This window comes from Cervus canadensis, chromosome 14, assembly GCF_019320065.1.
Source record: "Cervus canadensis isolate Bull #8, Minnesota chromosome 14, ASM1932006v1, whole genome shotgun sequence".
NCBI classification, from domain to species: Eukaryota; Metazoa; Chordata; class Mammalia; order Artiodactyla; family Cervidae; genus Cervus; species Cervus canadensis.
Window position 1 is genome coordinate 61,141,690 of NC_057399.1, and position 12,517 is coordinate 61,154,206.

The window sequence follows — 12,517 nt, forward strand, 5'->3', positions numbered from 1 at the left end:
TTCCCACATTAGGAAAATTTTCTGCTATTTTCTCTTCAAATACTTTCTCAGACCCTTGCTCTCTTCCTTCTCCTTCTGGGACCCCTATAACGCTAATGCTGGTGCAGTTAAAGTTGTCCCAGAGGTGTCAAACTGTCCTCATGTCTTCATTTTTTTTTCCTTTAATCTGTTCTGTGACAGTGATTTTCACTATCCTCTCTTCCAGCTCACTTATTCATTCTTCTGCCTCATTTATTCTGCTATTGATCCTTCTAGTGTATTTTTCTTTTCAGTTATTGTATTGTTCAACTCACTTCTTTATGTCTTCTAGATCTTTGTTAGACATTTTTTGTATCTTCTTGTTCTGTACCTCTATTCTTTTTCTGAGATCTAGCATCATCTTCAGTATCATTCCTCTGAATTTTAGGGGGGCAGATTGCCTACCCCCACCTCACTTAGTTGTCCTGAGATTTCATCTTGCTCCTTCATCTGGAACATACTCCTCCCCCACCTCGTTTTGCCTGACTTTCTGTGTTTGCAGTTTTCATTCAGCAGGTTGCAGGGCTGTGTGCTCCTTTGCTTGTGGCGTTAGCCCTCTGGCAGATGAGGCAGGTGTAAGATACTTATCCAGGCTTCCTGGTGGGAGGGCATGTTTCCTGCCCACTAGCAGACAGGGCCATGTAAAGGGGTGTGTTTAGAGGTAGTTGTGAGCTCAGGAAGACTTTGGGCAGTCTGTCTGCTGGCGGGTGGGGCTGTGTGTCCATCCTATCGGTTCTCTGACCTGAGGTGTCCCAGCACTGCAGCCACTGTGGGGTGGGGCCAGGCCTTGATGTCAAGGTGACAGCCTCCAGGACAGATCACGCCAGTGAGCACTCCCCAGCACCACTGCCGCCAGTGTCTCTGCCCCCACGTTAAGCCACAGCTGCCCCCACTCACCACCCCCCGTAGACCCACCGAGACATACAGAGAGGCGTGGCCCGGGCTCCTGTGAAGTCACTGTGTTTACCCCTGGGTGCCAGTGCACATGAAGCCTTCTCTGTGCCATTCAAGGGTGGAGTTTCTGTTTCCTTCAAACCTGCAGAACTCCTGCAATCAAGCCCGTCTGGCCTTCACAGACAAATGCTCTAGTGGAGCTCCTCCCACTGATGCTAAGGAGAATTTGGTGGGGGTCTCAGAACTCTCACTCCTGTGGGAGAACCTTTGAGCTGTAATTATTTTCCAGCTTGTGGGTCACCCACCTGGCAGGTTCAAGATTTGATTATCTCACAAATGCACCACCCCCCCGCCCCCGGAATCTTGTTATGGTTTCTTCTTTGACTTTGAATACGGAAATATCTTTTTTCGTGGGTTCCAGCTCATTTTGTTGATGGTTGTTCAGCAGTTAGTTGTGATTTTTGTGTTTTCATGAGAGAAAGTAAACTCAAGTCCTTTTACTCCACCGTGTTCTGTGTTACTTCTGAATTTTTTTAAATAGTTCATAATTTTACCACCCATGTTTTTTGACCATTTATGGTACATTTTCTTGAAGAGCTTGTATATATCTAATTTTTTTTAATGAAATGAAATTTTTTTTTTTACTAAAGTATAGTTCATTGACAATATTACATTAGTTTCAGGTATACAACACAGTGATTCAATACTTCTAAAGATTATACTCAAGAAAGTTAATATAAAACATTAGCTTTATTCCCTACACTGTAAAATATATCATTTTGTGTTATTTATTTTATACATAATAGTTTGTACCTCTTAATCCTCTACTCCTATCCTGCCCCTCCTCCCATCCCTCTCACCACCGGTAACCACTAGTTTGTTTTCTGTATCTATGAGCTTATTTCTTTTTGTTATACTTATTCATTTCTGTTTTAGGTTCTGCATAGAAGTGATAACATATGGCATTTTTCTATCTCTGACTCATTTCACTAAGCATAATACTCTCCAATTCTGTCCATATTGTCACAAATGGCAGGGTTTAATTCCCTTGTATGGCTGAATAGTATTCCATTATAGGCATATACCACAAATTCTTTATCCATCACCTGCAAATGGATATTTAGGTTGCTTCCATATATTGGCAATTGTAAATAATGATCCTATAAATATAGGGGTGTGTGTATCTTTTAAAATTAATATTTACATGCTTTTATATATACCCAGGAATAGAATTTCAGGATCATAGTCTAGTTCTATTTTAGTTTTATGAGAAATCTCATACAGGTTTCCATAATGGCTACTCCAGTTGAAATTCCTACCAATAGTATATGACAGTTCCCTTTTCTCCACATCCTCAACATTTTTTGTTTGTGGTCTTTTTGATGAGAGCCATTCTGAGAGGTATGATATGATATTTCACTGTGCTTTGATTTGCATTTCCCTGATGACTGATGATGTTCAGCATCTTTTCGTGTGCCTATTGGCAATCTGCATATCTTCTCTGGAAAAAGGCTATTTGGGTCTTCTGCTGTTTTTTAACAGGACTTTTTATTTGTTTGATATAGCTATACATTTATTTTACATGATTAAAATTACATGGAAAGCTTTTCATCCAGCTTTTTTCACTTAGTCTGCAAGGACTTCTGCACATTTTGTACTTAAACCATAAGTCTATTGAGATTTCATTTAGGGGCATTGATAAAGCTGAAAAACCTAAATAATTTTTTGTGCAGCTTCCCAATTTATCAAATAAATCATCCTTTCAACATTAATTTCTTTAACATACTCCTCAGTCTTCTGTAAACACTAAGATCTGTTTCTAGTATCATGTTTGCCTTGAGGTACTAAGTACAAAAGAAAAACCATGTTGATGCTAGCAAAGTCCTATGCTAGAACATAAGAGACAAGGCAGGCTAGCAGTCAGAGCAGGAAAATGGCTGTCTGGAAGCAAGAGCAAATCCACTCTCCTGGGAAAGTCACTCACCCTCTCTAACCATCATCCTTGAGTGCAGGACTCATGCTTTATGAATTCTTATAATGCTAATGGCAGCATATAGTAATTGCTTAATAAATACTTAAACGACTTAAAGAATTGCATTTTAGTTTAATAAGTCATTTTGGAGCTCTCACAGGAGAAGATGAGTGCATGCCCTTCTACTCTGCCATCTCATTGTATCAAATTGAAGAAAGTAGGGAAAATCACTAGACCATTCAGGTATAAGCTAAATCAAAGCACTTACAATTATGCAGTAGAAGTGACAAATAGATTCAAGGGATTAGATCTGATAGACAGAATGCCTGAAAAACTATGGATGGTGGTTCATTACACTGTACAGGAGGCAGTGATCTAGAGGATCCCGAGAAAAACAAATGCAAAAAGGCAAAATGATTGTCTGAGGAGGCCTTACAAATAGTTGAGAAATGAAGAGAAGCTAAAGGCAAAGGAGAAAAGGAAAGATACACCCATCTGAATGCAGAGTTCCAAAGAATAGTAAGAAGAGATAAGAAAGCCTTCCTCGGTGATCAATGCAAGAAACAGAGGAAAACAACAGAATGGGAAAGACTAGAGATCTCTTCAAGAAAATTAGAGATAACAAAGGGACATTTCATGCAAAGATGGGCACAATAAAGGACAGAAATGCTTTGGACCTAACAAAAGCAGAAGATATTAAGAAGAGGTGGCAAGAATACACAGAAAAACTATACAAAAAAGATCTTCATGACCCAGATAATTATGATGGTGTGATCACTCACCTAGAGCCAGACATCCTGGAAGGTGAAGTCAAGTGGGCCTTAGGAAGTATCACTACAAACAAAGCTAGTGGAGGTGATGGAATTCCAGTTGAGCTATTTCAAACCCTAAAAGATGATGCTGTGAAAGTGCTGCACTCAGTATGCCAACAAATATGGAAAATTCAGTAGTAGCCACAGGACTGGAAAAGGTCAGTTTTCACTCCAATCCCAAAGAAAGGAAATGCCAAAGAATGTTCAAACTACTGCACAATTGCACTTATCTCACCAGCTAGCAAAGTAATGCTCAAAATTCTCCAAGTCAGGCTTCAATAGTATGTGAACCATGAACTTCCAGATGTTCAAGCTGGATTTAGAAAAGGCAGAGGAACCAGAGATCAAATTGGCAACATCCACAGGATCACTGAAAAAGCAAGAGAGTTCCAGAAAAACATATATTTCTGCTTTATTGACTACGCAAAAGCCTTTGACGGCGTGGATCACAACAAACTGTGGAAAATTCTTAAAGAAATGGGAATACCAGACCACCTTACCTGTCTCCTGAGAAATCCGTATGCAGGTGAAGAAGCAACAGTTAGAACTGGACATGGAACAACAGACTAGTTTTCAAATTGGGAAAGGAGTACATCAAGGCTATACATTGTCACCCTGCTCATTTAACTTATATGCAGAGTACATCATGCAAAATGCCGAGCTGGATGAAGCACAAGCTGGAATCAAGATTGCATTGGAGAAATATCAGTAACCTCAGATATGCAGATGACACCACCCTTATGGCAGAAAGTGAAGAAGACTAAAGAGCCTCTTGATGAAAGTGAAAGAGGAGAGTGAAAAAGTTGGCTTAAAACTCAACATTCAGAAAACTAAGATCATGGCATCTGGTCCTATCACTTCATGGAAAATAGATGGGGAAACAGTGGCAACAGTGACAGACTTTATTTTGGGGGACTCCAAAATCACTGAAGATGGTGATTGCAGCCATGAAATTAAAAGATGCTTGGTCCTTGGAAGAAAAGTTATGACAAACCTAAACAGCATATTAAAAAGCAGAGACATTACTTTGCCAACAAAGGTCCATCTAGTAATGCTACGGTTTTTCCAGTAGTCATACATGGATGTGAGAATTGGACTATAAAGAAAAACGAACGCCGAAGAATTGATGCTTTTGAACTGTGATGTTGGAGAAGACTCTTGAGAGTCCCTTGAACTGCAAGGAGATCAAACCAGTCAATCCTCAAGGAAATCAGTGTTGAATATTCTTTGGAAGGACTGATGCTGAAGCTGAAGCTCCAATACTTTGGCCACCTGATGTGAAGAACTGACTGAATGGAAAAGACCCTGATGCTGGGAAAGATTGAAGGCAGGAGGAGAAAAAAGGATAACAGAGGATGAGATGGTTGGATAGCATCACTGACTCAATGGACATAAGTTTGAGCAAGCTCTGGGAGCTGGAGATGGACAGGGAAGCCCTGTGTGCTGAAGTCCATGGGGTCGCAAAGAGTCAGACACGACTGAGAAACTGAACTTAAAATAAGTCAGTTTTATTACATTTTTGCTTGCTTTCTTATCAATGCTATTATCATCTGGAATATTTGATAGGTGGCTATTTCTGTGTATCCCCGAACTAAGATCTAAGGATAAAGACTTCCTATTTTATAGTAGTTTTTTTCAGTCCCCTTCACTTATTCCATATACCCTGTGGCATGTACTTTGACTTTTCTAAATAATCTGCAACTTTATCACTTCTGCCTTAGACCAGATTTGGATCATCATTCAAGGAGATTATTACCACTTCCTCCTTTTCTACAGAAACTTGCTTCTGGCACATCCCAAAACTGTTCCATGATATTGGGAGAAATTATGTTTTCATTGTTAATGAGGACAAAACACTCATCTTCCACCTTGAAATCTTCCTCCCCAAATCATTTCATTCCCAGTTCATCAAACTTCAGTGACCTGACCAGAGCCCAGATTTATAAGAAGTAAATAACAACAGTTACTTGAAGTGTGAATATCATTTTACTAGACAACAATTTCAAATTCTTAACACAAGCCAAGTTCATTTCTATCTCCAGCACAATTTTCAGAGGCATGGTCTACAGGCTCTTCTGCTCCCTCCTTGAGTCAGAGACCTGGGCTCCTGCCACCGCCTTGCACAGCATTTCAATGCATGGACCACAATGATCACAGCATGCAGAGGGCATGGTGGGTCACATGGGGAGATGTTCACGGGCCAGGCCAAGAAGCAGCACCAGGACTTCCCCTCCCTGGTTGGGATTCAATCACTTGGCCATGAGCATCTAGAAAGAGGCTGGAAACCGTGTGTTTTCATGCCTAGGAAGCAAAGGACACTTGCTTTGGGGCAGCAAGCTGGCAGCCACAAAGTCACCGAAAGGAGAAGATGTCCCAGAGTTTTGACAGAATTACTTACCATTTTATTCCTCCAGTCTAAGTATTGTTTCCACCTCTTTGAGTGACCCGTTTTCTTCACATCTTCAGGCCTCTACATTCTGTATCTTCTCCCCAAAGGACTCCTTCCTTACATTTTGTTTGGTCAGTACCTACTTATCTTTGAAGTCCCAACTTAAAGGTCACTTCCAAACTTGATGTTGCATAAAGAATATTTCATTGTTAGAATTTATTTTACTGTTCAAGTTACATTAAGTGGTTATTATGTTTATTACAATTTCTGTTGCCTGTAGAACCTGTCCTTTGTCCATTAAAGCTAAAATTTAGTGTTTTCCTTCTGTCTCTGTGCATTATTCCAGCATACAGAGAAGAGGCAGGACTGTCGTATTTATCCTGAATACTTCTCTGTTTCTGTGCTTTTAGTTTTGTTTATTGTATGACATGCAGAATTTTTATGTAAATTGTTTTTTTTTTCTTGAAATTTCTTTCATTGCTTTTAAACTCAGAAAGTCCTCCGACACTCTGAGATTAGATTTACCTCTATTTGTACTTTTCCTTTAATCACCTATTCTCCAAAACTCTCTCAGATATTCATGCTTCCAGGACATGATTTCTACATTGATAGTTCAGCTCCTTGCCCCTACTTCAGAGCATCCTTCTCTTCAGCTTCTCCAGAACAGATGGACGTGGTGAGTTATCAATTTATTTTTTGTGTTCATTTTGTGAGTTACGACATTATTTGATGTCTCCTTTGGTTTCTGAAAAATGGGAATAATTGGAAAATCATGAAGTACAACTCAAAGAAATTGCCAGACTTCTATGGAAATGTGATGAGACCAACTTGGAGTTGAATTTTATTGATTCTGTTCACAGATTTCATATCTAACTCAACAGTGTTGACAGATCATCAACATGTTATAAACAGAAACTCTTTCCCTCCTTCATGGAATTAACATGAGTCAGAGTACAAATTCATGAAGCCATCGGACTCTTTCTCTAAAGGAAAAATATCAGCAAGGGTCAAATAGACTAATAGTGATGATTAGAGTTAACTAATTGATTAATCAGAAAGTCCAGCTTTAATCAAGATAATATGAAGAAAGAAGCAAGTCCCTAACTACTACCATCTCAGGAACTCACAGCAGAGCCATACACTGAGATCCAGTGACTGCAAGACGAGTGTGTACTTATCCTGGGAGATGGGGGTCTCTGAGTGTGTTCTTGATTTACTTGCTTTCTCATATCATTAAATATGCTTTTTATAAGTTATATATGAGTAGAGTTGGACAACTGAAACTATATATAAGGCATATGCAGATGAGAGAATATTTGAAAAAATAAAATAATTGGTGTTCTGGGAGAAAATGATGATCTTGAGGGTAAAAAAATTTCTTTTTAATGTCTGGGATTCTGACATGTTTCCATATATTAGTGGACATGATAGCATACAACCCAGATAAACCTGAGGTTAACCCTGAGTTTTCATTATCTGATCTCAATATAAGATGGGACTCCTTTTTTAAAATTTTAACGTTATGGCAGAATTCTCCTTAAAGCCTCTTGAAAGTGAAAGTTGCTCAGTCGTGTCCAACTCTTTGTGACCCCATGGACTATGTAGTCCATGGAATTCTCCAGACCAGAATACTGGAGGGGGTAGCCTTTTCCTTCTCCAGGGGATCTTCCCAACCCAGGGGTGGAACCCAGGTCTCCTGCATTGCAGGTGGATTCTTTACCAGTCGAGCCACAAGGGAAGCCCAAAAAGCATGTTAATTTCATTAATTCTTCTCTCTGTCTTATTTTAGGCCTTTCAGAGATTAGCTCAACTTATAGAAGAACCTCTATGAAGAAATCAAACTCTTTGTAGCACTCATGGATTTCAGATAAATTTCTATGTTTTAGCAAGAAGAAATGATCATTTGTGTAAGACTTACAGATTGGGTTTCAACAATATGTCACATTTGTAATAATTTAACTACACAACTTTTCAAGTGCCTTTAAAACCATCAGAATGCCAAAATATATTTATAATCCTTTTGATAAATTTTCAACCCCCCAAAATGTTATCCTCATCATGGGTTTTATTGTAAAGAACTCTATAGTCACTTCCTGCCTTTTCATACTTATTATAGTAAAATGCCAGGCTGGATGAAGCACAAGCTGGAATCAAGATTGCCGGGAGACATATCAATAACCTCAGATAAGCAGATGACACCACCCTTTTGGCAGAAAGTGAAGAGGAATTAAAGAGCCTCTTGATGAAAGTGAAAGAGGAGAGTGAAAAAACTGACTTAAAACTCAACATTCAAAAAACTAAGATCATGGCATCCAGTCCCATCATTTCATGGCAGACAGATGGGAAAACAGTGGAAACAGTGACAGTCTTTATTTTCTTGGGCTCCAAAATCACTGCAGATCGTGACTGCAGCCATGAAATTAAAAGACGTTTGCTCCTTGGAAGAAAAGTTATGACAAACCTAGACAGCATACAAAAAAGCAAAGACATTACTTTGCCAACAAAGGTCTGTGTAGTCAAAGCCATGGTTTTTCCAGTAGTCATGTATGGATGTGAGAGTTGGACTACAAAGAAAGCTGAGTGCCAAAGAATTGATGCTTCTGAACTGTGGTATTGGAGAAGACTGTTGAGAGTCCCTTGGACTGTGAGGAGATCAAACCAGTCCATCCTCAAGGAAATCAGTCCTGAATATTCATTGGAAGGACTGATGCTGAAGCTGGAACTCCAATACTCTGGCCATCTGATGCGAAGAGCTGACTCATTTGAAAAGACCCTGATGCTGGGAAAGATTGAAGGCAGGAGAAGAAGGGGACTACAGAGGATGAGATGGTTGGATGGCATCACCAACTCAATGGACATAAGTTTGAGCAATCTCTGGGAGTTAGTGATAGATAGGGAAGCCCTGCATGCTGCAGTCCATGGGGTCGCAAAAAGTTGGACAAAACTCAGCAACTGAACTGAACTGATAGTCGCTTTATAATTTCCCATTAATTTTCTTTGAAACTAACGTTTCACAGTAAATTATTTGTAAGAATATAATCGAATTCAAAATGGTATATCATGTAAACTCTATTTTTAGTTAAATTTAATAAAATTTAATTTAATGCAAAAGTTGTTAGAATTTGACCATTAGGCATAATTCTCAGTAAGAGAATCACAGATGATATGCTATGGCACAGGAATCTCTTTAAAATACATTTCTAAAACTAAACATACCTAAAGGTCTGCTTGCTAATTCTAAATGAGGAGGAGAGATCCAGGACATAGAAAAATGCACTAAATTGTATTTTTATGATACTACACAACTTCAAAAATGTATTCATATCAGTTACATGATTTCTGGCTACCACACTCCTTTCAGGTACTTAGAATATACTTTTTAAAGATTTTCTTTCTCACCTTTAAGATCTTTATTTTCCTCATCTGATTATTAAGTATATGCTGATCTAAAATTTTTCAAACAATCCAGGATGAATAAGCAATAAAGTTAAAGCTGCTGGCTGTCTCAGCCTCAGCATTCATCATCCATCCTTTTAGATGTTTTTGTGCATGTACACATAATATGTACAAGAATAGGATGTCATTAGGACAGTATCAGAAATACCCTGTATCTGTTTTCTGTTGCTGTAGAAAACTTTACCTACATTCCATGATCTAGTCCTTGTAAAGTTATCAGGTTCTTTGAGGAATTAGGACACTTACGTCACTGTTATTCCCACCTTCCTTATGTATATAAACATCTCCATCATGGCTATTATTTTCCTAGCATCTGAATGAGCTGGAGCATTGAGCCCTAGTGAGAATCACTATGGTTATTTCAAGCTGACCTAAAATTAAGAGTTGTCAGAAGGTTCAGAGAGCCCCAGGCAGGATAAACCCAGAGAGGAACACACTGAGAGGCATAGTACTCAAATTGACAAAAATTAAAGAAAAAATATTAAAAGTAATAAGGGAAAAGGCAATAAATAGTGTGCAAGGGAATCCCCATAAAGTTATCAGCTGGTTTCTCAGCAGAAATTGTGCAGGTCAGAAGGGAGTGACATGATATATTTAAAGTGATGAAAGGGAAGGACTTACAACTGAGAATACTATACCCAGCAAGGCTCTCATGCAGATTCCACAGAGAAATGAAAAGCTTTACAGACAAGTAAAAGCTAAGAGAATTCAGCACCACCAGACCAACTTTACCATCTGAGCCACCAGGGAATTCTCGGTGGCTCAGACGGTGAAGAATCTGCCTGCAGTACAGGAGACCCAGGGTCAGGAAGATCTCTGGGAGAAAGGAATGGTTACCCACTTCAGTATTCTTGCCTGGAGAATTCCATGAACAGAGGAGACGGGTGGGCTACAGTCCCTCTGGTCACAGAGTCAGACACAACTGAGCAACTAACACCTTTTTTTCACTTTCAGACCAGCTTTGCAACAAATGCTAAAGGAACTGCTCTAGGTGGAAAAGAAAAGGCCACAACTAAAAACAAAGAAATTATGAATGGAAAAGCTCACCAGTAAAGCCAAACATACAGTAAATGCTTCTCACCAGCAGTCGTGAGAGGAGTACAGCATAGACATAGGATACTGGAAATACCTTTGAAATTAAAAGACTGGTAACTTAAAATGATCATGTATATAGATGCTGTGTCAAAACCTCATGATAACCACAAACCAAAAATCTAAAATAGATACACACAAAAAAGATAAAGGAATCTAAACACAACACCAAAGTTAGTCATCAAATCACAAGAGAACAAAAGAAGAAGGGAAGAAAAAAGATCTACAAGAACAAACCCCAATTAATTAATTAAATGGCAACAAGAACATATATACTGAAAATTACCTTAAGCCTAAATGGATTAAATGCTTCAACCAAAAGACACAGGCTGGCTGAATGGATACAAAAACAATACCTTATACCAATATAATATATACATAATACCTTATACCTGAATACAATATTCAGATCTAGGGACACACACAGACTGAAAGTGAGGAGATGGGAAAATGCATCCTATGCAAATGGAAACCAAAAGAAAACTGGAGTAGCAATATTCACATCAGACAAAACAGACTTTAAAATAGAGACTGTTACAAGAGACAAGGAAGGACAGTACAGTATGATCAAGAAATCAATCCAAGAAGAAGGAATAACAATTGTAAATATATACGCAACCAACCTAGGAGTACCTCAATATATAAGGCAAATAGAACAGTTGTCACTCTGCAGGGTTTCCTTCTGATTTAAATTTAAATATTGACTTGTCAATTATGAGTCCCTCCTCTGGTCCCATGTAAAAAAGTCTTTAATGCTTCCCTATAGATCACTGAAACTGAAAGTTAGTTCTTTGAAAAGATAAACAAAATTGATAAACCACTAGGCACACTCATCAAGAAAAAAAAGGAAAGGACTCAAATCAATAAAATTGGAACTGAAAAAGGAGAAGTTGTAACGAACACCACAGAAATACTACGGATCATGAGAGACTACTACAAGCAACTACAATATACACCAATAAAATGAACAGCCTGGAAGAAATGGACAAATTCTTAGGAAGGTACCAAGACTGAACCAGGAGGAAAGAAAAAATATGAATAGACCAAGTCTCACAGGTGAATTCTATTAAACATTTACAGAAGCGTTAACACCCATCCTTCTGAAACTTTTCAAAAAATTGCAGAGGAAGGAAACTTCTGAATTCATTTTACAAGGCAACCATCACTCTGATACCAAATCAGACAAGATATCACAAAAATAGAAAATCACAGGCCATTATCACTGATGAACACAAATGCAAGAAATCCTCAACAAAATACTATCAAATCAACTCAAAAAAAACATTAAAAACAAACAAACAAACAAAAAAAACGTTAAAAAAATCACACACCATGATCAAGGGGATTTATCCCAGGGAAGTTAGGATTTTTCAATATTAAGAAAATAATCAATGTGATATACCACGTTAACAAATTAAAGATGGCTTTTATTTTTAATTTGGATCATCTCAATAGATGCAGAAAAATCTTTTGATAAAATTCAACATCCATTTATGATTTTAAAAAAACTCTTCAGGAAGTGGGCATAAAAGGACCATATGGTGGCTCCCTGGTGGTTCAGATGGTAAAGAATCTGCCTGCAATGCAGAAGACCTGGGTTCAATCCCTGGGTCGGGAAGATCGCCTGGAGAAGGAAATGGCCACCGACTGCAGTATTCTTGCCTGGAGAATCCCATAGACAAAGAAGCCTGGTGGCCTACAGTTCATAGGATCACAAAGAGTCAGACATGACTGAGCAACTATCATTCACTTACTTTGATGTCAACATAATAAGGCCATATATAACAACCCACAGGGCATATTGTACTCAACTGCGAAAAGCTGAAAGCATTTCCTCTAAGTAAAACTGTCACTGTTTGCAGATTACACAATGTAGTACATAGA

The 12,517-nt window shown here is 38.5% G+C and overlaps 1 protein-coding gene across 1 annotated transcript in view; it reads left to right on the forward strand.

Moving 5' to 3' along the window:
• The window catches only part of LOC122452981 (kynurenine/alpha-aminoadipate aminotransferase, mitochondrial-like), a 28,730-nt gene extending 20,525 nt beyond the window's left edge, over nucleotides 1–8,205 (forward strand). The window contains exons 13-14 of the mRNA XM_043486774.1: nucleotides 6,660–6,761; nucleotides 7,875–8,205. Of these exons, the coding sequence (XP_043342709.1) occupies nucleotides 6,660–6,761; nucleotides 7,875–7,916 (144 nt within the window). The 3' untranslated portion in view covers nucleotides 7,917–8,205. The remainder of the gene's footprint in view (nucleotides 1–6,659; nucleotides 6,762–7,874) is intronic.
• Nucleotides 8,206–12,517: the final 4,312 nt, after the last annotated feature.